Raw genomic sequence first — 25,809 nt, forward strand, 5'->3', positions numbered from 1 at the left:
GTGGGGCTGATGGACCCCAAAAACTGCACTCAGTGGGCTCTGCCCTCCCGCGCCCTGGCCAGGCGACACCTCTGCAGGCGGCTGGGTGAGGGAGGGGCCTCTGCCCGGTGCCGTCCAGGCAAGGCCCCGCCTGGGCACACCAGTGCCGTCTCCTGGCGGGGGTGGGGCCCTCGTGCAGCTGCGGACACAGCTGCTCTGAGCTGCTTGTCAGTGGGGCCTGTGTTCTGGGAGTGGGGACAGGGGGTGCCCACCCTCTTCCTGTTCCCTCCGCTGGGCGCCCTGGGCTGGACACGGCCCCAGAGAAGGTCCGGCCCTGCCCCTCTGAGGTCTGCCCACGTGCCTGGGGCAGATGGCAGGGGCCGCCCTGGAGGGAGGGCACAAGCTGAGGCCGGGGGTGTGGCTGGCAGGCAGTGTCACTGGGATCCATCCTCGGCCAGTCCGGCCACCACAACAGCACTGGGCAGCAGGCAGTCCCCGACAGCTCTGGTCCCCGCAGCAACCCTGTCCTGCCATGCTGCTCCCAGCCGTCTCCCTCCTGCTGCTGGGGGCTCCCCTGGGTAAGGGCAGGGAGCCAGGAGTGGGGCCCTGAGACCCTGGGAGTGCCGGCAGCCGGCAGGGAGCTGCCGGTGAAGGGGATGGAGTCTGCTCCCTGGGAAGCTGACCCTGGGGTCAGGGGCTGAGCGCCTCAGGGAGAAACAAGGGGCAGCTTGCAGGCTGTCGGCGCCAGCAGGCTGGGGACCACCAGGTCCTGGGGCTTACTGGGGGCACCCCTGGGGCTGGGGGGACCATTGGACAGGGGTCACAGGGGCGGGCGGCATAGGGTGGGGCTGGGCGCAGGCAGAAGACGGGTCTGGCAGCCCCCGGGCGCCCCGCCCTGCCCGCAGCGCTGGCTGGTGTGAGCTGCCTGGGGCACCTGGACGAGAACGACACCTGGCACCCGGGGTTCGGCTGCCAGCCCTTCAGCTTCTGCTGCGGGACCTGCCACCGCCGGTTCTGCTGCAGGGACCCCAGCTTGGCCATTTCAGAGTCTCAGCAGAAGCAGTGCCTGCGCTTCAGGTGGGCTGGCCTCCTGCCTCCCCCACCTCCCCGTCCGGAGCCAAAGCCCGGGCTCCCCACAGCAGCCTCTCCCTGTGGGCTGGAGCTGGGGCACCCTTGATCCCACGGAGGGAGGCCGGGGGCACACCCTGGCTACAGGGCAGCATCGTGGAGGGAGGTGTGGCCCGAAGGAGGGGGCAGGTCTGACTCCCAGGTCCGCTGCTCACCTGCCGGGTGGCCTCCGCACGCAGTCTGTGCCTCCCCCACCTGTCGGGGCCCCCCCCCGGGGCTGCTACGGGGTGCGAGGACACGCTGTTGTCTCAAGTCACAAGGTGGTAGCAGGCGTTGCCTCGGCCCTGATCCTGTTTGTGGCCGTGGCGGCCACGAGCCTCTGCTGCTTCCTCTGCACCTGCCGCTACCTGTCCCGCCGCCGCCAGCGGCTGCAGAGCCCCTTTGCAGGTACGGTTAGTGCTGGCGTGCGAGGGCCAGACGGGCAGCCGGAGCTCCGGGGCTGTGAGCCCCTCCACTCGCCTGCCGGGGCTGCACGCGAGCACCGGCCCGCGGCCTCAGGCATGCCCAGGTTGCTGCCGGTCAGCGGGGCATGTGCTGCGCGGGCCCTGCAGGCACAGGGCGCCCACTGAGCGTGGGCTCTGGAGTTGTGAGCGCTGACGCTCTCCCTGAGATGGGGGATGGGCCTGGGAGGTCGGTGTGGGGGTGGGGAGGGCTGGCAGACCCCTGAGGTCCCAGAAGCTTGCGGGAGTGGGGGGTGTCAGCCAGCCAAGCCCAGACCGCCCCCCCCCGCCCCGCCCCGCCCCCGCCCCCTCGGGCCCGCCCAGCTCCCTGCCCGGCTCTGATCAGCAAGGTCTGGAGGCCAGCCAGCCGTGCTGCCCGGGTAGGAGGCGACGGTGCCTGTGGGGGAGGAGCCCCCCGCTGACCCGTGCCTCCCACCTAGGCCAGGAGATCCCGCTGAGAGGCTATCTGCTGCAGCCTGTGTGCCTTCACCCCTCGGGCCCCCTGCCCCCGCCGCCCAGCTCCGGGGGTCCTCCCCGGCCTCCTCTCTAGCTTGCAGGTGAGCAAGCTGAGCTGTCTGCCGCTCTTGCTCCTGCCGCCCCCTCCCCCGCCCACGCCGCCCGCGGCCTGCACCGGGTCCTCCCTCCCCGTCCCCCATCGCACCCTGGGTCCCTGTCCGACTCCCTCTACCTGGGGCTGAGGCCCCCACGCCAGGCTGGCTCTCCCCACACCTGCGAGCCCCGGCGAGAGGCACTTCACGCGCTCCCGAGCCCCACCCTCATCCCGTCTCCTTGGCTTTCAGCTCTTCCCTCTCAAGTGCCGCCACAGTCCGCCTTCCCCGGAGCCTGAGGGGCCCGGGCCGTCTGCGGTCCCTCTGCAGATGCCCCTCCTGGCCCTGCGAGTGGGCAGGGATCCTCCACTGGTCAGGTCCGGGACCGAGCCACGCCCTGAGCCTGCAGGGGACAGACCCCGGGAAGTGGGGGTGGAGACTGAAGGCAGGGGCGGGGCCTGGGTACTGTACCGTTTTTATTGGGGGCCAGGGAAGGACGTGCCAGCGTGGGTCACGGGTCCCTGGATTCCTGCAGTCCCTCCAACCCCGGGCCTCCCTGTTTGCCCCTGTGGGCTGGGGCGCGACCCGCCGGGCTGCTGGAATAAAGCGGGAGCGCACGTGGCCCGGCGTCCTCCCCGTCCAGAGACGCGCCCTGCGCCGGGACCCGGGCTGCGAGGGGCCGGGCGGCGCAGCACCACCAAGCCCTCCTCGGGCGGAGCCACCAGATGAGCTCTGCCGAGCGAGGAATGCGCGCCCGCGTGGGTGACAGAGCTTTCCCACCGTGCCGCACCCCTGCGCCCAGCCAGCCCCACCAGGTGCACAGGCGTCCCTCCCCTCCGGGCTCCGGAAGGTCCTCGCTCGGCCTGCGAAGGCGCCCGAGCCTCGGCTCATCGGCGGGGACTGTCACGGGGCTGAAGCTGCCCCTCCCTGCTGATCAGAGGGCGCAGGACCAGGAGCCGAGCGGGGAGACGGGCGCACGCCGGCTCCCTCGCCCCCGGAGCTGCCCAAGCCTCGGCCGGAACCCGCCCGCCCCTGACGCCCTAGACCGCGGGGAGGCTCTGGCCGCAGCCTGCGGTGGGGGCTCCGGAAAAGCAGGTGGTGGGGGGAGCAGCGGGGACCCTCGGGGACTGGGGTCTCCCAGGGTGTCCGCAGGGCCCTATGGGAGTGCCGGGCGCAGTGATGGCGATTCCACATCAGACCCACGCACTGTGCCCTTGGGCAGAGGGGATGGGGCGGGGCGCAGAGGGCGTGCTGGTCGGCAGGAGAACCCACTGTCTTCGCCGCCAAAGGCTGGCGCGGACCAGGACGACCCGTTCCGGTTCCGGCACCTGGGTGTTCCCGCGGGGGGCCCTGCGGGCGGGCGGGCGGGCGCCGGGAGGTGACGTCGCACGCGCCGGGCGCTGCGCGAGGGTCCGCCTCTAGGTGGCGCCGCGCTCCCCGGCTTCCACTGCTGCGCGGGTGCGAGTGACGTCACAGGGGCCGGGACGCTGCACGAGACCCGCCACCAGGCGGCGCTGCGCTCCCGCGCCCAGAGACGACGTCCCAAGGGCTGGGCCCGGCCGCGCCCAAAGGCCGGAGGAAGAACCCGCAGGCTGCCCTGTGGCTGGTGGACCGAGAGGTCCTTAGCGCGGCCAAGCCTCGTCTCTGGTTTGGCGGGAGGCTGCGCACGCCGGCCGGGGCGGAGGGAGCCTCAGACCTGGAGCGCGGGGCTGCCGTGGGGCCCGGCCCGTGTGTGCAGGGCCGGTGCGGGCGCTCGCTTCTCAGCGCGCTCCGGCCACCCTCTGGGGCCGAACCTTCTCTGCAAAGCTCCCTGCGGAGTCGGGGTGCTGCCGGCGTCCGCGTCGGAGCGCGGTGTCGGCCGGAGCCGCAAACCCCTGACCGAGACTAAGGGATGACCACGGGCGCCCTCGAGGTCCCTCCCTGGCGCCTGGGGCGTAGCGGGCCTCAGGGGGGCGGGGCTGGGGCGTGCCTGAGGCCCCAGCTTCGCTAGCAGGGCCAGCCTGCCCCCTGCTCTCGGCCGGACCACGCAGAGACCCCGCCCGCACCCCAAAGATGGGGAAACTTCCTGCCCCCTGCCGAGCCGCAGACCCACGCGCAGCCGCACAGTGCCAGGGAGGCCCCGTTCAGCCATCGAACCACAGGGATGCCTGTGACGCACCCCGGTGGAGGGCCCCCGGTCCCCTCAAGCCTGGACAGCCCGCAGCCAGGGCAGGGGATGCTTCCTGGGCCGGGGGCCATGGGCGTCGTGAAGAGCTGGCGGCGTGCCCCCGTATTCAGGGAGGGTCAGGGCGTGAACGTGCCGAATGCAGGTCCCGGTCCTGGGCCCCCTTGGCCTACCCCTGACAGTACAGGAGTGGCCCAGCTGGCCAAGGCCTGGCCGCTTGGCTGGACAGCCGGCTCAGCGGGGAGGCTGTCCCCGCACCGTCCTTCCTGACTCTGGGAGCTGGGCTCCGGCCACTGGGATGGCGTGGATGGGGACCCCCAGGGAGCCCAGGTGGGCATCACGTCGGGGCCCAGGGCCCAGGACAGAGGTAGACACAGCCTCTCAAAGCTGAAGGCTTGCATATATTATCAAAATCTTAGGGAAAAGACACAGCCCTTCACAGCAGCAGCGGGTGGGTGTAGCGAAACGTCTGCTTTGGCACCGAACCCTCAGGTCCGGCTGCTGTCTGTCTGTCTGTCTCCCCCTGCCCCCAGGCACGTCCCTCCGGGCCAGCTGCCCCACCACCACGTGCCCTGATGAGCGGAGGGCGGAGCGGGGGCAAGCACTGGGGCATCCCCAGCCCCTCGTCCCTCCCCCCTCCGCCCTCTGCCCTTCCCCCGCCCCGCACAGAACGCCCCAGCCCAGCAGCTCTGCCCGGGGCTCCTCAGAAGCCTGGATCCTGGCCCCGGGAGGCGGGGGCTGGGCTGTGACGTGGACCCCAGGGGACACCCTGGGCCCCACCGGCATGCCGTCTTCTGAGGGACGTGCAGGAAGGACTCTGCTTGTCCGGAAGCGTCCGCTCCGGGTGCAGAGGAGACGCTGGGACGAGCAGGCGTGGCCCGGGTCTGGCGGCAGGTCAGCCGGGGCGGTGGGGAGGTGTGCCCGGCAGCCGGGAGCTACTGCAGCAGTTTGGGGACCTCCACCTGCAAGGACAAGGACAAGGCAGAGGGTCAGGGGGTGGCTCGGCGGGGCCAGAAGCAGGTTCTGCAGCTGGGTCTGGGGGGGAGGGCCCGGGGCGGTCCCCCTTTCAGGAAAAGCGGGTGCCATCGGGGACCCCAGCGAGCCTGTCTTGTCTCTCCGGCCGTCTGGTCCCCAGCAACATTGTGGGGCAGGACCTGATGCCATGCCCGGTCCCCGGGGAGCAGAGGGGCCGGGCGGCTGGTGTCCCGGCCCTGCACGTTACAGGGAGGCTCTGTGGGTGGAGGGCCCAGAGCTTTGGGGCAGGGGGGCTGGGCCGGTCCTGAGAGGGGGTTGGAAGGTGGGGGGGCAGGGAGAAGGGCCGAGGCTGGCACCCCATGGAGAGACTGTGTGTGGCTTCTGGCAGGAGGTGCAGCCCCTTGAAGGAAGGACAGTCCCCTCTAAGGGACAGAGGTGCCGTCTGGAGGCAGGGAGCAGACAGATGACCCTGGGCACCCGCATGATGCCCGCAGCCTGACCGGCTCCCTCTGCCCGTCCCCTCCGGGCCTCCTGCCCCTCGGCACACCCCGCCACTTAACTTCTTGAGCTGTTTCAGGTTGCTGGAGCGGATGGCCGCCAACAGCTGGTCACGGGAGTTCTTCTCCTGGGCGGGGAGGACCTTGTCGCCCATCTTCCTCTGGGTGGCCGGCGACAGCGAGTTCCTCAGGTTCTCCACCATGAGGGGCGGGGCCAGGGGAGGTGGTGGCGGGGGCGGGGCGGCCGGGGCACCCCCTCTCTTGGGCGAGTTCTTGGGAGAGGCCTTTGGAGACGGCTGGGGAGAGGGGCCGGGGGAGCCCTTGGCCGGCGCCCCGGCCTTGGGCACCTCCAGCAGCCCCTTCCTCTCCGCGGCGGCCTCCTGCGCCTGCCGCTCCTGCAGGCGCCGCTGGCGCTGCCGGTCCATGTTGCGGCTGAGCAGGTTGGTGACGGTCATGCGGGGCCCGGCCAGCTCGAAGTGGTAGCCCAGCTTGAGCAGCGTGGTGTTGTCCTTGAGCAGCCGGGCGATCTCCATCTCCGTCTTGCCGCCGCAGATGTGCCGCTGGTTGTGGAAGCGCAGCTCGGTCAGCGTGCTGTTCTGCAGCAGGGCGCGGAAGATGGCCAGGATGCCCTTGCCCGTGATGTGGTTGGAGTCCAGGTTGAGGCTGGTGATGGCCCTGTTGCCCCTGAGCATCATGGCGACGGCGAAGGCCACGTGGTCGTCGGCGCGGGTGTTGGCCAGCGCGAAGGTGCGCACCGTGGTGTTGAACTCCAGGGCCTCGGCGAAGCGCACCAGGATCTCGTTGGTGATGCAGTCGGAGTTGTTGACGTTGACCTCGGTCATGCCGGGGTCGTTGCTCCGCACTCTCTCCAGGGGCTCGTCGAAGATGCTGGGCGCGGCCTCCTCCTCCGCGGGGGCCGGGGCCGTGGCTGTGGCTGTGGCCGGCGCCTCAGGGGGCTTGGCGGGGCTGCCGGGGGCCGGCTCCTCCGCGGCGGCGGGCTCCTTCTCCTCTGTGGCCCCCCTCGGGCCGGGCGGCGCCCTCTGCTGGACGTCGTCACCGGCCTTGCCGGGGTCTGCGCCCCTGCTCTCCCGCCTCAGCTCCTGGCCCTCCTGCCTGGCGGCCTCGGGGCGCTGGACCCCGCCCTTCCCCTTCCCCTCGTCTGCCTTCTTGTCCTTGTCCCGGCCTCTCGGCTTGTCCTCCTGCCTGGCGGCCGCCCGGCTGTCCCCCCACCCCGCCCCCCCGGCCTCGGTCTTGTCCACGGCAGCCCTGACGCGGCCCCTGTCGATGCCCCTCAGCAGCTTCTCCTCCCTGGGCTGCTGGGCGCCTCTGGCCTCGGCGTCCTCCCGGTCTCTGGAGAAGCTCTTCTTCAGGGCGCCCCGCCGGGGCTCCCGCCCCAGGCCCAGGTCCCGCCGGGGGCCCGGGGCCTCTCTGCCGGCGTCGCCGCCCTTCTCCCGGCTGCCCTTGGCGTCCGTCCTGGTCTCTGGGCGCTCACTCTCCTGAGAGTTTGGGAGAGAAGAGCAAACGTGAGGGGTGGCTCCAGGGCGACAGCAGAGAGGGTGGGACTGGTGGGGGGCGGGGGGGGCTCAGGAGACGGGGCGGCGGGCTCAGGCGGGGGAGCCCGGTGTGCACAGAGTGTGTTTGGGCGGGCCCTGCTGAGCCGGGCTGGGACTCAGGGCGAGAGGAAGGCCCAGAGAGCCCAGGCCCGTCTCTGATCACGACTCGGAAGTTGTGTTCACCGGTCGAACACATCGCGTTGGGTTTTCTCCCAACTGTCATGAAAACACCACTCGTCTTGGCCCCAATGGTTTCTGGTGCCCCTGGCGTCCTGAGCTGCACCCGCGGCATCCTGGGCCCCGCCCTGCCTTCCAGGGAGGTCTGAGGTCCTCAGACTTGGGGCCTGGACGCCAGTCCCTTTTCAGAGCGGGGTCGAAGGTCAGAGGGACTGACATAAAACTGCTGACTTTTGCCCTGGCTGGTGCAGCTCAGTGGACTGAGCACTGGCCTGCAAACCAAAGGGTCGGCGGTTCGATTCCCAGTCAGGGCACATGCCTGGGTTGTGGGCCAGGTTCCCTCCCCAGTAGGGGGCGCACGAGAGGCAACCACACACTGATGTTTTTCTCCCTCTCTTTTTCCCTCCCTTCCCTTCTCTCTGAAAATACATGAATAAAATCTTTAAAAAGCATACAGAACTGCTGGCATTTTATTCTGCCCCCCCGAGGGTGTTTTTACGCTCTGTCTGCCGTCCCCACCGCGCCGAAACTGGGAGTGACGGCAGGCCTGGACCCCGAGTGCGCGGGGCTCTCTGACCGCCCACGGCATCTTCCCTGGTTTCTCAGTGGAAGCTTCGCTCAGGCCCGGACCTGCCCGTGAGGAGCCCTGGGGCGGGCGGGGCCGGCTGACCTCGGGCCCTGGGGCCCCAGGGCTGCACTGCGGTCACACACACACACACACACACACACGCTGAGGAGCCGTGCCCCGGTGGGTGGCTGAGGGCAGGCAGCAGATCCGCACCCCCCGGGGACAAGAGCCCACCAGCGACACAGCGCCCGGCGCAGCCAGGGTCTCAGGAGCTCTGCATGCCCTCCCTCCAAGGCTGGTGAGAGGAGAGGCTGTGGCCTGGGTGCCAGGAAGGCGTTCTGTCTTTTGGGGTACTGGGGAACAGGGGACCCCCACACCCCTGCCCCCAGACAGGGTCGGGAGCCGGTCGGGCTCATGGGAACAGTTTGTGCCTGCAGCACAAACACAGGCGGCTGGGACCAGCCTGGGGGTTATTTAGCAGCAAAAGTCCTTGGCTCCCCAGCCGGAGTCCCAGCAGATGGCCCAGGGGCACAGGGCCTGGTGAGACAGGCCCTTGGAATGTGCCCGCCCCTCCTGCCCCCTGGGCCGAGCCGGCAGCGGCAGGGGGCGCACAGGGCAGGGGGGGCGGCGACTCGACTGAACCGTGGCTTCAGAGAAGGCGAGGAAGACAGGACACGCACCGTCACGGGAACCTGAGGGGCCGGTCACCTCTCAGGCCAGGACATATCTACGCCCCGCGTGCAGTCTGGCCAGCAGGCCGGGGCCCCCAGGCAGGCCCGGCCACGCTGTCCCCGCTCTGCCTCGCCCGGGTCCCCAGTGTGCAGGCGGCGAGGCCTCCCTGGCCCCTGTGCCCTGCCCGGCGCCCTCTGCAGAGTTCCCACGCCACTCCGAGGCCTCGCGCAGAGGAAACCGGGGACCTAGAGAGACGAGAACTTCACCGGTCTCACCCGCACGCTCAGGGACACCTGGGCTGCTTCAGGCCTCTGTCACCAGCAGCAGCCGAGCCACCTCCTCTGACCTTGCCCTGCCTCCCTCCAGGGCCCCCAGCCCAGCCCAGCCCACGTCAGAGGGGCTCCCTGCAGGGTCCCCGCCCCCCACCCCCTCAGGGTGCACCCCGGCCCTGCGGGATCCGCCATGTGCCTGAGCTTGGGAAGCCGTGCCAGGCCTTTAAAAACAAGCTCGTGGAAAACAGGCTGGGGGGTGGGGGGCTGACGAATCGGTCTCCTCCCAGCAGAACAGAGAACAGAGAACAGAACCGCGGGGAGAGCGGGCGGGGGCTGCTGCAGCCGGGCCGCGTTGCCTTAAAAGGAGACGCAGCCCGTCCGTCCGTCCGGAGCGGAGCGGGGCTGCCGCCTCCCCTCCCAGCGGGAGTCTGGGCCAACGGCTCTGCCTCCAGAACCGGGGTGCGTCCTGCTGGCCCCCAGAGGTTGTTCTTGGCCTGGGCTCCGGCCTCCGGGCTCACTGGCAGCTCGCCCTTGTGGCGAGAGGGGCTCGCTCAGACGCTCCGAGGGCCTCCACGGAGGAGCGGGGGCCTCTGGCCGAGATGGGGCAGCAGCCGCCGGCTCCCCTTTGGGGGCGGCATCGGGCTGGGGCAGCGCGGGGTGGTCTGGGAGCCCCTCCTGGAGGCAGGGGTGCAGAGGTGACCCCTGGGGACCTCCCTCGGCCTGTGACACATGGGAAGACCCAGCTGTGCACCCTCCCCATCTCCTCCAGGCCACGTGGCCACGTGGCGTGGCTCTGCATCTGTCCGAGGGCCGGGTCCTCTGGAAGGGTCTGGCAGGTCCCGAGGAACAGAGCCCGGCCTTCCGGGCTTTGGGCCGCCAGGGCTACCGGCTCCGTGAGTTTATGGACTGCCCAGAGGACGTCCACCACCTGTATCGCAAAGGGGCGGAGGAGAGGGGCTGCCGCCCACCCAAGTCCCCAAACCACAGTCACTGGCCCTGTGGCCTCAGGCCCCACCAGGCCACCTGGGGCCTCTCCTGTGTGCCGGACCCATTGTGGCAGCCAAGGTCTCTGCAGAGGAGCCTGCCCTGGGGGTCTGCAAGGGGACCCCACCTCCTGGAGGCAACACTAAGACCACACAGGCTTGCAGGGACAGAACCCGGGGGAGGGGACTGCGCCTGCCCTTCCCCCAGCGCAAGGCCGAGGGGGTGCCACTGGGGTGTTCAGGGCCCACAGCATCCTGTCTGCAGGTGGCCAGAATGTCCCAGCCCAGGGGCAGGGACTGTCCCCAGACCTCCGCTGAAGTCCCTGCGGACACTGACCGCCCAGGGCGTCCCCAGAAAGCTCATCACGGGACTGCGTGCTGCTGCTCCTCCTCTGAGGAGGGCCGGGGCCGGGGCCGGGGCCACGCTCCCTGCAGCCACCCGGGGACCTCCTGAGGCGAGCCAGGGTCCTGGCTCTGCGAGGCCCCCTGGGAGAGCAGCCCCCACACCAGGCTGGACAGGCGGGAGGCCCAGGGCTTGTGGGACCCGCTGCCGCCGGGGCGCCAGGTGCTCCCCACAGATGTTCCAGGGGGCTCCCTCCTCAGCCCGCCGCGGGGTCCTGCCACGGCGGCACAGAGTTCCCACACCAGCTTCCCACGGTGCTCGGCACAGACTCGCAACGGAAAAGGGCCTGGTGGGCCCTGGGCAGAGCGGCTCGGGGGGCTGGGCATCACCCGGCAAAGCGGAAGGTGGCCGGTTCGATTCCCAGTCAGGGCACAGGCCTGGGTTTCGGGTTTGGTCCCCAGTAGGGGGCGCTCGAGAGGCAGCCACACATGGATGTTTCTCTCCATCTCTTTCTCCCTCCCTTCCATTCTCTACAAATAAATAAATAAACTTTTAAAAAATTAAAAAAGGGAGGAAGGGAGAGAAGGGCCTGTGGGTCCCCCAAAGGGCGGGGGGGCACCAGTGGAATAAAGGTGGGGAGACGCCACCTCGCTGCCATCGGGGTGCGAGGGGGCAGGCCCAGGGTGGGGTGGCCGCCGGGAGCTGGGGGCGGGGCTGGCCGGGGAGGCAGCGGCCTGTGGAGAGACCTCCCTGGGCCTGCCGGGCGAGCCCCGCCCCAGGTGGCCGCCGCGTGCCCATCCTTCCACCTCCCGCCCAGGCCCCGGGCGGCTCATGGCCCCAGACCTGCCGCTGCACGGCGCGGCCCTCTTTTGCCACCCCTCTCCGAGCCGCCGGGAAACCTCGGAGACTGAGGCCGGGCCCCCAGGCTCCCCAGGTCGCCGGGGCCTCCCGCTGCGGGGGGTGGGGGGGTGGGGGTGCGTAGGTGAGCAGGTCCCACGCCGGGCACCACGCCGGCGTCACTGCGGATGCGCACACTCCCCGAGGGGCGCCCTCAGAACGCCCTTCCTCTCCACGGCGGGCCGGTGGGCCAGCGGGCGGACGGCCCCGGCTCAGGGGCCCACTCATCCGCGGACGGACGGACGGACGGAGGGGCCGCCCCCCGTGTCCGGCAGTCAGGACCCATGGCGCCGGGACGGGCTGTGCACGCGGGACCCGTCCGTCGGAGGCCCCGCGGGACGGAACGCCGTGTGTCCTCGGTGGCGACCGGTCTGCACCCGGCCTGGCCGCTCCCCCTCCGACCCTGGGCGGCGCCCGCACTGGTGGAGGCCCGGCCCGCCGGCCGGCCAAGGGCAGGCCCCGCCGCTCCTTCGCCTCCTTCGCCGGTGCTGCGGCCGGAGGCCGGGTCCTGGGCCTTGCGCTGAGGCGCATGTGGGGTCGCCGCCCCCGCCCCCCGGCCCGCCCAGGCTCCGGCGAGGGCTCCCCGGGCGGACACAGGGAGGTCAGCTGCTCACGGCTCTGTCCCTGCCCCTCGGACCTTGCACCCCGTGCCCCACAGCACCGGCCCCTCTGCCCGCTTCCCGGGAGTAAACAGACACCCCGGACGGACAGACAGACAGGCAGGCGGGACCCGCTGGCCCCGGGCGCCGGGTGGTGTGTGTCGGCACCGAGCAGGAGGCCGGAGGGTCTCGGGCTGGGCCTGGGATGCCCGGTCCACCGTTCTGGCCCAGGACCAGCTCCGTCTCCGGGGCGGAGGGGTGGCCGAGAGAAGGCGACCCTGGGACACCAGGACGTTTTCTGGTGCCGTCCTCGGACCGGCTCCCACGGGGAGCGAACGCTGTCCACGTCAGTGTAAGTGGGGGGAGGGGGGTGCTGGGTCGTGGGGCTCTGGCATGAAACCTCTCAGCAGCCGGACCCCCTGAGTCTTTGAGGAACAACAAGTGGGGGGGTCACCTGGCCGCGGGAGCGCTGTGTGGTCCTCACTGCCCCAGCGCCGGGCGGGAGGGGGCCCCTAACGCTGCCCGAGCTGTGGCCAGGCCAAGCCGTGCTGCTGGCCCGCCTGGAGGCCCTGGGGCACCCAGACCGCCGACATCCAGGCAGAGGTTCGGGCGCCTGGCGGCGGTCCCTGCAGCCAGCGGCTGGTGACTCATCGCGGGACAGCGGCCGGTGACTCATCCCGGGACGCTCGCACAAACCATTTTTGGAGAAACCGGGAAATCTCTTCGCGGAAACAAACAAGTCACGTTAGCACTCTGGCCCCGGCTGCCGGCCGCCTCTCCCTGCTACTCGGGCCCGTCCCTGGAGAAGCCGCGGGCCACCCCGAGGAGCCACGAACGGGGACGCCGTGTGTCCCCAGGGCCGGGTCCGGGAGGTCCCCGGGCGGCGGGAGGAACGCGCCGTCCTCGCGCTCGTGCCGAGTGGGCTGGGCTGCGGCGGAGCCCTGGCCCCACGGCCGTCTCTGCCGGCTCCAGGCCGGGGGGCTGCCCGGCCTCTCCCGCCGCCCCAGCTGAAAGGGCCCGCACTCGCTGTGGTCGTCGCCGGATACGCTGCCAGCCCCTGAGCCAGGGCCCCGAGGGTCCTGCGGCCGCCCCGGGCCTGAGAGACAGACACAGCAGCGGGGGCCAGGGCGGAGCCCACTGCTGCCCTGCCGCGCTCACCCCCTCAGAAAGGGCGCCCGAGCCCCAGGCCCGGGCCCCGCGGCGACTCGGCCCTGACTCCCGGCCTCCACCCCGGCCCGTGGGCCACCCCCCCAGGGCCCTCAGATGGGCCCTCAGCAGCCCGGGCCACGGCAGGCCCGGCCACCGCCCCTCTGGCCCGCTGTCCTGCCTGCCTCCGGGCTGTCTGCACCCTGCAGCCAGAGGATCTTCCCGGGACACCCGTCTGACCCGGACGGAGCCCAGACCTCGGGGCTGGCACGCACGGGCCCCACCTGCCTGCGCCGGCCTCTGCAGTCCAGCCCCCGCCCTCCCCCCCCACCACTCGGCCGTCCCACGAGGAGCACGCACCCGCCCCCTCTGCCGCCCGGCTGCCGCGGGAAACAGCCACCGTCCCCTCGCCTCGGGGTGCCCGCCACCCTGCTGCCCGCTCCCGACGCCGGGCCTGCCCGTCCCAGCCGCCTGCAGCCCCAGGCAGGTCCTTCGGGCCCCACTGCTTCCCTGCGGTTCTGTTTCTGTTTCTGTGTCTGTTTCTGTTTCTGTATCTGTGTTTTCCTACAACAGCGGCCACACGGTTCTGTCACCCAGAAAATGAGTGGTTCCCCCGGCGGCCCCTCCTCACGGGGCCTCACGGGGCTGGCAGCGGCAGGAGCTCCCCCCGCCCCGCCCCGCCACCACCTGTGCACTGGTCGCCGACGACACACCCGTCCTGGACTCGACCGTGAGGGGCCTGCAGCCGGGAGCCGGCTCCCTCCCTGTCCGCAGCGCCGGGCCTGGCCGAACACCGCACACAGAACCAGCGCTTGCCGGGGTGTGTGCGGTGACACAGTTTCAGTCCCGACGACCCCGGCGGGGGGCGGGGGCTGTGCCACCCGCACACACGCGTCCGTCTGGCGACAGGGAGCTCGGCCCCCCCACCCCCCCGCTCACGCAGCGAGCAGCCTCAGAGGCCCCCCCTCCGGCTCCCAGCCCTGCCCCTGGGGCCCTGGGCACGCAGGTGCCCTTCCCTTCCCTGCGCGGGGGCCTCTGCCTCTGGGGTGTCGGGGACGCTGGGGCTCAGCAGAGCCCCCGAGGGCAGAGGGGACGAAGGGGAGAACCGTGTCACTTCCAGGAGCACCGCACACGGAGGCTGGAGAAGCTCTCTGTCCCCAGGGGTGAGGGGGCGGCAGAGAGGGAGCCCGCGGCCGCAGACGGCCCGCCGCGGGCTGACGGCAGAGGGGCGGCCCAGGCCCTTAGCCAGAGTGCGGGCGTCAGCCTTGGACTTGACCGTGAGCCCTGGCAGCGGCCCGGGGACGGGCCCGCGTCCGGCCGGTGGAGACGGAGGGAAGGAGACTGCCGGAGGCCACGGCCGAGGCCCAGGCGAGAGGCGCTGCGGTGCTGGGCCCAGGCTGCGCAGGGAGCCGGCGGCCGGCGAGGGCCTGGGCTGGAGCAGGGAGGCCCCCAGGGCCCCTCGCGGAGGAGCCTGAGCAGCAGCAGCAGGAGGGGGGGCGGTGATGGGCCATCTTCCCTCCTTTCTCCCGACGGGAGCGCTGCTTTGCTGGTGCCATGATGGGACGTGGCGTCTCGGGGTTCGCCCCGTTCGGGGGGCCCCTGGAAGCGGGAGGTCGTACTGGACGTCCTCCCGGCACCTGAGGGTCCCCGGGGCCGCAGCCAGCTCTCTCTGTAGGTGGTGCCGATTCTTCCCTCCCCAAGGACCCAGGCACATCCGGTCCATCGCTGCTGCAACCTCACAGACTGACCGTTCCCAGAGCCACGGGGTGGGGGGGGGAGGGGGAGGGAGGCAGACCCTCCCCCGTTGGGAACTTGGCCCTGGGCCGGGGGAGGGGGGGTCTCTGGCCGGTGCGTGACTGCTGGCCTCCTTGTTTCTGGGTCCAGTCGATGTGCCCCCCCTGCCCCCCGGCCATGCGCCTGGGTGGGGGCCACTGCGCCGAGGGCTCTGTTTACCCCGCCCGGGCTGGGCCGGCTCCCTCTCCGGGGACTGGCGCCAGAGGCCTGGCGCTGCGGGTCTGTCGGGGCCTCAGGCAGCGAGTCCGCTGGGAGCCCCGGCCGTGTCCAAATATGGGCCGAGGGCTCAACCCGGCCCTGCCCCGGCTGCTGCAGCGTCCCCTGACCGCGGTGCCTGGGGAGGGCTTTTAGGGACACGGGAGGAGGACCGTGACATGGTGTTTTAGAAAGTAAGAGACAGAATGTACGCAATGTGTGTGCGAGGGTCTCGGCCACAGAGGAGCGGCGGGCCCAGGAGCGGCGGGCCCAGGAGCGCCCGGCGCGGCCCGGCGAGTGAGGCCGACCGGTGCCCGGCATGCGGTCCACGGCGAGCCCAAGTCCATGGTGGCCGCGGGGCAGTTCTGAGGCAGCCGCCCTGGTGCTGCGTGACCCGGTCAGCAGGAAGTCCCCCCCACCAGCACCAGCAAGGTCCTTGACCCCCGGGGCGCTGGCCTGTTCGGAGCTCCGGGGACTGAGGAGGGGCAGCCGCTCCCGGAGCAGGGACGGAGCAGGGGCAGGCCGGCCAGCGCCGCACAGAATGGGGGGGGGGGGGCGCTGCCGCTCCGCTGTGGGCCCCGGTCAGCGGGGGCCCCGGGGAGACACCGAGGCCTCAGTGCCTGCAGGCGCCCGCAGGCGCCCGCGTAGGGGCTGCATTCACCTCCTTCCTGTGCGTCCGGCCTGGGACCCACCCGCTGGTCAGCATCTTGGGGGTAACAGAGGAGAGGGTCGCCCCAGCGGCTTTGTCTGGGTCTAAGGCTCCTGTGGAGCCCTGGGGTGCGGGGCTTGGCCCCGGCCCCTCCGGCCTCGCCGCTCTGGCGGCAGCGGGTGCGGCACCGGCCTGTGCAGGCCTCTGGGGGGGCCGCTGCGCCCGCCCTTCCCAGCGTGGGCCTCCCACGGGGTCTGCTCACAGGGAGTTCCCCGCGGGGGCCGTGCTCCTCTGGCAGGTCTGGAGGCGAGGCTGCTGGACTTCTCCCGCATTTGGGGGGGACCCAGCTGATGGGAACCGGCTCCTCGGCAAGTTACGAGTATCCGGCTGAGGGCCCGTCGGCGGTGGTCCCAGAGAGCAAGCCGGCGTGGGCCAGGCTGGAAACGCCAGCCCGCGCCTCAGGCCCCCGGACCGCTGGGGGCCCGGAGCGCCGGAGGAGGGAGGGGAGACGGAGCCCCTTCCAAGCCGGTGTGCTGCGGGCCCCGCCCCCCCGTCCAGGACGGACAGCCGGGGGCCGGCCACCAGGTCCCGGCGGGAGCCTTTGGCCCAGGCTCACGGGCCGTCCACGACCCGGGACAGAGGCGCCGGCCAGCTGGCCCTCTCCTTGAGGGTCTGGGCGCACACCCGTCCCAAACAGGCTCCGAAGAGCGTCGGCGACGCCGCAACTCCCGCGGGTTCGGCCCGGCAGGACCAGCGCAGCGCTGGCCCCCTGCTCACCCGTCGTCTGATCCACAGACACTCACGGCACCGGCGCCGCGCTCGCCACAGGCCCTGGGAGGACACGGGCAGGCTGGCGCTCAACACGCGTGGGGAGAGCCCAGACAGCATGCTGAGTGCGTGCGGCACGGGAGGGGGAGCCCGAGGGGGAGGGGACGGCGGGGCGGAGGCGCGAGGGAGCGAGATGAAGCGTGGGGCTGGGGAGCCGCCGAGGGCCGGGCAAAGGGGGCCAGGAGCTAGAGACGTGGGCGTCCGGCAGCAAGGCCCCCCGACCCCAGCCGTGCCGAGGGGCTGGTGGGCGGCTGAAGGCCGGCACGAGGCTCGAGGCTCGGGGTCGAGGCCCCGGCTGCGGTGGGGAGCCTGGGTCGCGGTGGGGCGGGATGCTGTGGGCCGGGGGTTTCTTCCAGCGGGCAGAGGGTGCCGGTGACCGAGCCGGGCCGAGAGGAGGGCTGGCGTTGGGGCATAGTTGCCCGGAGAGTCCGGGAACCTGGGAGGGGCCGGAGCGGGTCGGTCCAGGTGGTGGCCTGGGTGCTCTGCTGCTGAACCTCCCCTCCCCACGAGGCGGGGGCAGGGGCAGGGGAGGCCGGCCGGGGGGCTGGGGGCTGGGGGTAGGGGCGGGGTGACGGCTGCCTTGTTTTCAGACGAGCTGAATCTGAGACACTCGAGGGGTCCAGGAGGCGAGGGAACGATCTAGAACTCGCAACAGAGGCCAGAGGCGAGCGAGCACGTGGCGGCCGCTGAGCGTGGGCCGGAGGGCGGGCGCGGCCCTGGCGCACAGCCAGGTTCAGGGTCAGAGGTCAGAGGGAGGGCGGCCCTGAGAGAGGAGACGGGGAAGAGCTGGAGATGGAGGAGCCGGCCTGCAGGCGGAGACCGACAGGGGTCCCCTGCAGGTCCAGCGAGAGCGAGGTCCCCGGACCCCGGCCCAGGCCGGCGCCAGTCCTCGAGGGGTGGGCGGGGGCCTGTGGTGGGCAGCCTGGGGCGGGGAGCCGGCCCCGAGGAAGCCTGTCCACTCCCGGGTGGCAGAAGAGCCTCGGGAAGGTCTCCTCACCTGAGGGCCTCAGGGTTCTCCGAGTAACAAGGCACCCCGGCCTCTGCTCAGGGTGGCGGCGGAGCCCGTGGGACCCAGGGAGGGAGAGAGGGGCCTGCTCAGGCTTCGTGGGCGGCCCGGGCCGGAAGGCACGGTGGCGTCTGTCCAGGTGTGACCGGCAGCTGGAGGGGCGGTGCCCGAGCGCCCGGCTGAGGCTGGGACGGAGCTGGACAGGCAGGTGGGCGGGTGGGTCCTGGTGTCTTTGCTGGAGTCGCCCCAGCGGAGGCTGGGGCTCCCTCCGCCCTGCCCTGCCTCGCCCCGCCAGCACACGTGTGTGTGTGTGTGTGTGTGTGTGTGTGTGTGTGTGTGTGAAAATGCTGCTGACGCCACGCTCTCCTCTGGGCCCCCCTCCCCGACTCCTCTGTGTCCCAGGACGAGGCTCAGACCAAGGCTGGTCTGTCCGGCTCCCATCCCCCCGGGTCGCACCTCACCTTGGTGGGTCCCTGTCCCCTAGGTCCCAGGGTCCCCCACTCCCCACCCACGTGGTTCAGCACCTCAGCGAGACCGAGCGCTCCTCCCCAGCCCCCAGCACCCACAATCTTGCCCTAGCCCAGTCTCCCGTGGGCCTCGAACGCCCACGTGAGCCTGCAGCCGGCCTCCCTGCTGAGCCCCAGGCTTGCCGCCTCCCTGGGCCAACCTGCCCCCTCGGAGGAGCTGCCCTCGCTCTGATCAGGGCTCTCATCTCCTCCGACCCGCCCCTCCCCTGCCGCTTCCGCTCTCAGCAGATGGCCTCCGATTCTCCAGGAGCCCCGGGCGGGCGGGCCCCGCTCCTCGAGACCCAGGTGTCAGCCAGGCCTGCCTGGGTGCCCGCCCACCCGCCCAAGGAGAGCGTCCTCGCCTGAGCACCCCTCGGGCCTCCCCGAGCTCCCACCTGCGCCCCCTCCTCCTGGCGCTGGCGGGTCACACGGGCCCTGCTCGGACCCCTCCCCGACATCCCGCCCGCGGCCGGGCTGCCCCAAGGCCGACATCGCTGAGCCCTGCTCGCCCCCTGGGGCCGCAGCTCCTCAACCCTCCCCTAAGCCCACTGGCTGTGGCCACACCGGCCTGGCCCTTCCTCGGACCCAGCAAACCTGCACCTACTCCCCGCCCCGCCCCCGAGGTTTCTGTGTCTGCCGTCCCCTCGGCCCGACTGGCAGCCGGCTCCTCGGGGCCCTGGCTCAGCTCCAGCGCTTGGCAGCGTCCTCCCGGACCACCTGTGCTCTCTGCTGAAGCCGCGAGCTCCTTCTTCGTCGTGACACACGCATGTCACATGTGCGTGGGCCACTCAGGATCTCTGGGAGGCGCAGTGACCTGTTTGGGTCACACAGCCGGCAGCCAGTGGGGCGGACCGGACCCAGGTCCCCTGGGCTCTGAGGCCACTATTCTGAGCACCAGACTCGGTGCACCCCCACCCAGAGCTCCGTGGGGGTCCTGCCCCCCCAGTTCTGCCTTGGGCGTCCCGGGGCAGGGGTCCCACTCGCCCCGGAAGCAAGGGCTGAAGACCCAGCAGGCCGAGGGGCCCGGGGCTCTGGGAGGGGGGAGGGGGAGGGGGCGGGGCGGGCTGTGCGAGCAGGAGGCCGTCTGTCCATCCGGCTGTTTGTAAACAGTGTCCTGACGACGGCCGGCTGTCCGGCCTGAGGCGGGCCCCAGGGACCACGGGCCAGCGGCCTGCCAGCGCGGGGCTGCCTCTCACAGAAGGTGCGGCCCGGGGGGAGGGCCCGGCCTGGGGGGAGGGCCCCCTGCTCCTCGGCCTCCGCGTCCCCTCGTGCAGCCCGCTGTTCTCCCCCGCCCCGAGAGACTCTTCACCACGGCCGGCTGGCACGGGCGCGGGTGTAGCGTCTGCAGCGTGGGCCTCGCGTCCACTCCGCCCCCAGTGTCACCGTCGGTGACCCTCCCCCCACTCACAGTCCCCCTCCCGGGTCCCAGGAGCCCGCAGCTCCGCCCGCCCTGGGGCGGCTCCAGAGACGCTCACAGTCCCCCCACCCACGCACGCGGGCTCAGGGAGGGCTGGCAGCAGGCGGCCCGGACCCGGGCTTTTGGTGGCCACACCGCAGGCGCTCGCCGCCCGAGGGAGGCTCTGCATCCAGGCCCTCCCCTCTGACCAACAGGACAGCCGGCCGGCCGGACGTGCCCGGGAGTTACAGCCCAGGACCTCGCGGGCCGTCTGCCCGGGCAGGTACCCCAGTGCCGGCGTCCGGCCCCGCGCCCTGCCCCGGGCTCTGCCTGTGTCCCCGCCACGCGGGCTCACGCGTGCAGACCTCACCAGCACCACGGCGGCCCTGCCCCCCGCCTTCTGGGCCTCCCAGCACGGCCTGCAGGCTCCGCCACCGGCAGACACCACGGTCTCCCAGGAGAGGGGCCGAGGTCGGGCAGACAGGCTGGCTGAGGGCTTTGTCCCCCCTGGGGGTCTGCTCAGATGCCTCTTCCCGCCTCAGCCCGGAGACCCTGAAGCCCCCAGCCTGCGAGATGCAGTGGGAGGCAGACCAGACCCCTGACGGCTGACGGCCCCCTCCCAGGTGAGCCCCGTCCTCGCCCCTCTCCACCTGCACGGCCTCCCTCTCTCTGCACGTGGGCCCTTGCGGGGCACGCGCTTCTGCCTCCCCAGGGCCCCCAGGGCTGCTGTGGGTGTGAGCCAGTCGGGCTAATCCCCGTAGTCGTACTCAGGGCTGAGCTGGTCGGGGCTGTGCTGCCCGGGGCAACCACCCACAGGCCCAGCCCTGCGAAGGGCGGTCGGAGGGAGGGCTCAGGTGGCAGCCTTGGCCTCCCCAGCGCCCCTGTCCCCGCGGAGAGCCCTTGTTCGCCGGGCCAGGACCCGGGACGGGAGGGGAGGTGGGGTGAGGCTCCGAAGGTCAGCGAGCGGAGGGGCGGGCCGGCAGGCCGGAGGGGTGCTCCTGGTGAGCTTCTCCAGTCCACCCCGGGAGCACCCAGAAGCGCCCCCTGCACTCCAGGGCTGCGGCAGGCGCTCACCCCCGGCCCGCTAGCACAGGAGGAGCTCGGGGAGGCGGGCAGGGGAGGGACGAGGACACATGAGTTGACCCGAAGGGGATCCGGTTCCCGAAACCTGAGCCAAGGACAGGGTTTCACGGCACCGTCGGCTGCACACCTGCCCTGCGGCTCTGCCTTCGACCTAAGGGGGAGGGCCCCGGCGGAGCCGCCGCTGCCACGAGCCGAGAGCGCTGCCCCTTTAAAGGGGGGAGGGGAGCCAGGGGTCAGCTCTGCCAGGCCCCGCCCCGCCTCACCTAGACCCCTGCTGCCCTTCAGGTGCCGAGCAGAGGCTGAGCACGAAAGCAGAGGTGACAGGCCCGTGCCCGGTGGGTGGGACAGGTGGCGTGGGAGCCCTCACGACAGGTGTGGTCCTGACCCGCGGGAGGAGGCGGGGCCTGAGACCCCAAGGACAGAGAGGCATTGATGGGGGGGGCCCAGGGTGGGGGGGCACATATTCATGACAGAGGTCCCACCGCCGCCCTAGAGCTGGAGCATGAATCTCGGGGATCCCCCTCCCCAGGGAGACCCAGGGCTCAGGACACACACTGGTTTCTGTTTATAAAAGAACTCGCACAGCCCTGGCCAGTGGGGCTCAGGGGACTGTGTGCGGGTCTGGGAACCAAAGGGTCGCTGGTTCGACTCCCAGTCGGGGTTCATGCCTGGGTTGCCGGCCAGGTCCCCAGTAGGGGGCGCGCGAGAGGCAACCACACATGGATGTTTCTCTCCTCCCTTTCTCCCTCCTGCCCCTCTGTCTGAGGTAAATACATGAAGTCTGTATACCAGGGAGCACAGGGAGTGTCAGACACCCAGGGGTGGGGGCAGTTGCCTGTTTCCCCGCCTTGCCCACCCCCAGCAGGGGACAGGCCCCTCCTCCGGCCTCAGCCCACTCACAGCCGAGCCCCGGTCCCCTCAGCGTCCCAGGGACCCGGCAGTGTCCTGTCTGCAAGAGGAGGGTCCGTTACCAGGTGCAGCACCCCCTGGCCTCTCCCGCCTGCGAGGGGCTCACCGCAGTCCCCGGCGCCCAGGCAGGGCTCACTCTCCCGATCCGCACCTGCTCCTAATTGTTGTAACCGTGTTTGCAGAGATGACTCTCGGGCCTGTGGCTCCGGACACGCCCTGCACCCCCAGCCTCACTGCCTCCCTGGGCCCTCGGACGGGGGCAGGGCAGCCCGCTGCCACGAGGGGAAAGCGGCCCTGAGGGTGTCTTCTCCTTCAGAGGGTGCCACCATGTGTGTGCACACACACAGGCACCCCCCTCCCCAGCTCCCTGCACACACGGGTACCCCCCTCCCCAGCTCCCTGCACACACGGGTACCCCCCTCCCCAGCTCCCTGCACACACGGGTACCCCCCTCCCCAGCTCCCTGCACACACGGGTACCCCCCTCCCCAGCTCCCTGCACACACGGGTACCCCCCCTCCCCAGCTCCCTGCACACAGGGTACCCCCTCCCCAGCTCCCTGCACACACAGGCACCCCCCCTCCCCAGCTCCCTGCACACACAGGCACCCCCCCTCCCCCAGCTCCCTGCACACACAGGCACCCCCCTCCCCAGCTCCCTGCACACACAGGCACCCCCCTCCCCAGCTCCCTGCACACACGGGTACCCCCCTCCCCAGCTCCCTGCACACACGGGTACCCCCCAGCCCCCTGCCCCGGGCAGTCCACGCACAGACAGGTGCGTGCCTGGGGGGGCGGCGAGGAGGGCAGGCGGGGAGGAGCGGAGAGCCACGGTCCTGCCCGGCTGAGGAGAGACTTGTGAGGGGGACCTGCAGAAGGGCACAGAGTCCCTCCCCGGCTCTCGTGCTGGGAGGAGTGACGGCTGTTTGCCTTCGGTCTGGGGGGGCATCCCTGTGGGCACCAGAAGGCCCTGGGTCCATGGGGTCAGGCACAGAGCCCGAGGACGGGGGGGGGGTTGGGGGGGAGCCAGGGCCCCGCTGCGGAGGGAGCACGGGGTCCCAGCGGGGCGTCCGGAGCGTGGCGAGGCCTTTGGTGCAGTTCCCTGCCTCCCCGAGTTCGCTGACCAGGCCCCCACAGCAGGGCCCCCGCCCTGCTCACTGCCCGGCTCCTTTGGGGTCCGCTCATCGTTCTCAGAGGCAGCCGCCTTGCCCGGAGGACAAGGGGCTCCTAGCTCCCCTGTCTCCCCACTTCCTGGCTTAACCCTGGCCAGGGTGGGGCCGGTCGGGGAGGGGGGGCTCAGAGTCAGAACCCGGGCCCTCTCCCTCCCCTCCTGCGTCACCCCCCCCACTCCCCCATCTCTACGTGCGCTCAGAGCCGGGACTGCGGCCACAGCCTGCTGGGCGGCGAGGGTCCGAGGGTCTGGGTCCGAGCCTCTCGCCCAGACAGACGTTCCACGGGAAACACGGTCCTTCTGAGTGTCTACGTGAGAGCGACCTGTAGCCGAAGCACTGAGCCTCCGTGAGAGCGGAGAGGGCTGAGTGTTTTCCGGCCGGAATTCACAAGGATGGGCAGCGTGCGAGGGGCGGGCGGCGGGTGCTGAGTGGGGGGACCGGCGCCGAGACCGGGGGCCAGCGCCCTGAGGGACAGTCGCCCCGAGGACAGGGGGCCCTGCAGAGTCCTCCCCCCGAGGCGGAGCGAGCCAGGCGTCCCCGGAAAAGTCACAGGCGGACGGAGAAAGAGAACCACACACCAGCCCCGGACGATGGGGACCGGCTCTGCTTGCGCCCACCAGACAGTGGCCACCCCCTCCTGGGGGACATGCTCCCTGGACCAGCAGAGGGGCCCTGGGGCTGATAGAGCCCTGACTGCGGTGGGGGGGCACTCCTCTGGAGGCTCCCCCAGAGCGCAGCCCCCCACTCCTGGGAATGACCTGAGGCCGCAGCCTCCTGGCTCCCACTGCCGCGGGAGACCCGCCCGCCCCAGGGCCCTCCGAGAGAGAGCCGGAGGGATTAGACACGAGCCACTCTCTGCGGGGAGGGCGCAGCCCTCCCTGCCTGGCTGGCCTGAGACGGGGAGCATCCTTGTCCTTGCTCCCGGCTCCCTGGTCTGCCCACGGCCGGCCCCTCTGACCTGCGTCCCGCCAGCGTCTCTCAGCCCTGCTCCTACCAGAAACTGGGGGACGCGGTCACAGCGCCAGCTTGGGCAGGGTGTCGGAGCCCCCGCCCCGGTCCCTGGGAAGCGTGAACCCCGGCCTCCCGCCCTCCAGGCCCCGCTCACTCACGTCCAGGGAGAGCTCCTTCTGCAGCAGTTTCTTGGTCTCCTTTTCACAGAAGCTGAGCATGGCATCCCGGTTGTAGGCGCCGGTGGACGGCTTCTCTGTCTGGTTCCGCTGCCGCAGCCCCACGGGGACGCTGCTGTCGGGGTCGACCACGTCCAGCTCCTTCTCCAGCTCCTCCATCTCCTCGGGGGACAGGGTGGACAGCAGGCTGTCGATGTCGGGGTCCTCGCTCACCTGCCGGCGGTACTTGGCTACCTTGGACATCTTGGCGAAGCGGCTGCGGCTCCGGCAGGGGCTGCGGCGGTCCTGGCCGGCGGAGGCAGGGGAGGGACGGGCGGGTGTGGACGCAGCTCAGTGGGCTTGGGAGCGACCCCGACCCTCCGCTGCTGAGGACGGGCTCCCGGGCCGCTCGCGCGCCGCAGGTGCTGGGCCGAGGACTGGGAGCGAGGCCTCCCCAGGCGCGGGGCTAGTGGGCCCGGTCGGTCTGCCCGGCGGCCAATGAGACAGAGCCGCTGCCCGGCCCTGAGCGGAGAAGCCAATCCCCCAGCGGGGGCGGGCCTGCCCCCGCCGTCTGAGCGACTTGAAACTTGAGGACATTCCAGGGAATCTTGGAGCGCGGTGTGACCAAATTTAGTGCAGAGCATTTAGCCTTTTAAAGACAAGGGGCCACGCGATGAGAAAAAGACGCAAAAATGCAGAGGCCGCGGCAGCGGATGGGGGAGCCAGGCAGAGCCAAGAGAGCGGGGCGGCCCGGGTCGGTGCCGGTCCAAGCGCAAACTTCACTCCCACCCCAGCCCTCCCCGTGCTCCCGCCCGGGCGTCCGGCGGCCCGTGCGTGGCCCGCTGACCCCTTTCTCCTGTGTTTGGCCCTGCGGTGGGGGGTGGGGGCGGGGGGCTTCCAGCCCTTCACAGCCTGGGAGACACGTCCCCGGAGAGGGCCGTGCCCATGGGAGCCTGGCGCTGAGCACCGCGGCCTCTGCGGACTTGGGCCCCCTCTGGAGCCGAGAGCTGGCTGGCTGATGGGGAGGAAGGTGGGCTGGGGGGCAGTCGGGAAAGTCCTGAGGGGCCGCCCGCGCCCAAGAAGCACCCAGGCTCCTGGGAAGGGAGTTCCAGCCTCCCTCCCTCCCTCCCTCCCTCCGCGTCTGGGTCTTCCAGTGACGGGCGATGGGCGTGGAGCGCGGAGGGGGAGCCAGCGGGCGGCCGAGGGCATCGCGGTCCAGAGCACGATCCCCGTGCCTCCAGGGAGAAGTGACTCCGGGCCTGGGGGGCGGGGGGGCGGGCTGGCGCAGCGGCTCGGGCGTGTGTGTCGACCGAGGGCCTTCCGCCGCCGGCCCGGCACGCCGCCGCGCAGGCACAGGACATTCGATCTCCGGCCCCTCCCGCCCGCCGCCCCCCGCCGCGCCGCTGCTGCGCGGAGCCGTGGTGTAACCCATCGGGGCAGATGCTTCGATCTTTCCTGGCGTCTGTCCACCCCGGGCCACAGGCAGTCACTTGATCAGCACTCGCCGCGTCCAGGGATCGTCTGGGACGAGACGGGGCCCTGCGTTTCGAGCCCCAGGCCAGCTCCGGGGGGAGGCTGCTCGGGGAGGGCGCGGGCAGGTGGGCCTGCAGCGCGGAGACCAGGCGGGGGGACCTGGGGGGACGTGTGGGGGAGGGCTTCCTCGGCGTGTGTGCCCCCGAGTCCGGAAGTGGAATCACTGAGCGGCAGCCCCGCTCCGACAGCCGGGGCTGCGACCAGATCAGAAAAGTCCACGTGGCTCGGCCCGAGAACGCTGGGGACACTCAACCGACCAGTAACTTCACAAAAGTCACCCAAACCTGGAAGTCCCCTGGAGACAGGCGTGTGGAGGAGCACACAGGCATGGAGTGTGACCGGCGTGCGGATTTGGGGAACAGGCGGCGGGGGGGGGGCGAGGCTGTGGGGAGGGAGAAGTGGGCGGCAGGCAGAGAGGACACACACACCGAATTGCAGCGTTGCACACCGGAGGGGTGTGTAATCGCACACGCCCATCTCGACTCGACAAGAAGCAGTGGCCTGGGCTCTCCGGGCCGACAGACCCGCGTGGGCTCCGCCTCCTGCGACTCGCCGGCCCGGAGACTCTGGGCCGGGCTCCGTCTCCTGTGTGACTCGGCCTCATGGGCTGTGGAGTGTGAACAGCAGGTGTGCCCACCTGGCACGGCGGAGGAACGTTACATCTGAGGTTCACGGGAAACCCGTCGTAGTTAA

The 25,809-nt window shown here is 71.5% G+C and overlaps 2 protein-coding genes across 3 annotated transcripts; one reads left to right on the top strand and one right to left on the bottom strand.

The window, feature by feature from the left end:
- Positions 1–429: 429 nt before the first annotated feature.
- Positions 430–3,212, top strand: SHISA4 (shisa family member 4). Of its 2 annotated transcripts, XM_045817310.1 has the most exons (5): positions 430–557; positions 885–1,056; positions 1,361–1,494; positions 1,988–2,104; positions 2,348–3,212. In XM_045817310.1, exons 1-4 carry the CDS (start codon positions 512–514, stop codon positions 2,095–2,097), a joined length of 462 nt encoding a protein of 153 aa, XP_045673266.1. In that variant the 5' UTR covers positions 430–511; the 3' UTR covers positions 2,098–2,104; positions 2,348–3,212. The 2 variants fall into 2 exon arrangements, with proteins under 2 accessions (XP_045673266.1, XP_045673275.1); XM_045817319.1 differs by lacking the exon at positions 1,988–2,104.
- A 1,428-nt stretch (positions 3,213–4,640) lies between these two features.
- LMOD1 (leiomodin 1) lies at positions 4,641–24,297 on the bottom strand. The gene is made up of 3 exons (XM_045818284.1): positions 23,587–24,297; positions 5,794–7,227; positions 4,641–5,221 (listed from the first exon to the last, which is right to left on the bottom strand). Exons 1-3 carry the CDS (start codon positions 23,845–23,847, stop codon positions 5,195–5,197), a joined length of 1,722 nt encoding a protein of 573 aa, XP_045674240.1. The 5' UTR covers positions 23,848–24,297; the 3' UTR covers positions 4,641–5,194.
- Between the last annotated feature and the right edge of the window lie 1,512 nt (positions 24,298–25,809).

The sequence above is a fragment of the Phyllostomus hastatus genome, unplaced genomic scaffold (assembly GCF_019186645.2).
Source record: "Phyllostomus hastatus isolate PE091 unplaced genomic scaffold, TTU_PhHast_1.1 phas_contig_148, whole genome shotgun sequence".
Taxonomy (NCBI): Eukaryota; Metazoa; Chordata; class Mammalia; order Chiroptera; family Phyllostomidae; genus Phyllostomus; species Phyllostomus hastatus.

Bases quoted from the DNA above. Each gene is read 5' to 3' on its own strand.
- SHISA4 (XM_045817310.1), top strand. From the start codon at position 512: ATGCTGCTCCCAGCCGTCTCCCTCCTGCTGCTGGGGGCTCCCCTGG. The intron at 558-884 runs GTAAGGGCAGGG...CCCTGCCCGCAG, and splicing joins GCTGCTGGGGGCTCCCCTGG to CGCTGGCTGGTGTGAGCTGC. The intron at 1,057-1,360 runs GTGGGCTGGCCT...TGTTGTCTCAAG, and splicing joins AAGCAGTGCCTGCGCTTCAG to TCACAAGGTGGTAGCAGGCG.
- LMOD1 (XM_045818284.1), bottom strand. From the start codon at position 23,847: ATGTCCAAGGTAGCCAAGTACCGCCGGCAGGTGAGCGAGGACCCCGAC. The intron at 7,228-23,586 runs GTGAGTGAGCGG...CCAAACTCTCAG, and splicing joins AGAAGGAGCTCTCCCTGGAC to GAGAGTGAGCGCCCAGAGAC. The intron at 5,222-5,793 runs TTAAGTGGCGGG...TTGTCCTTGCAG, and splicing joins ACCTGAAACAGCTCAAGAAG to GTGGAGGTCCCCAAACTGCT.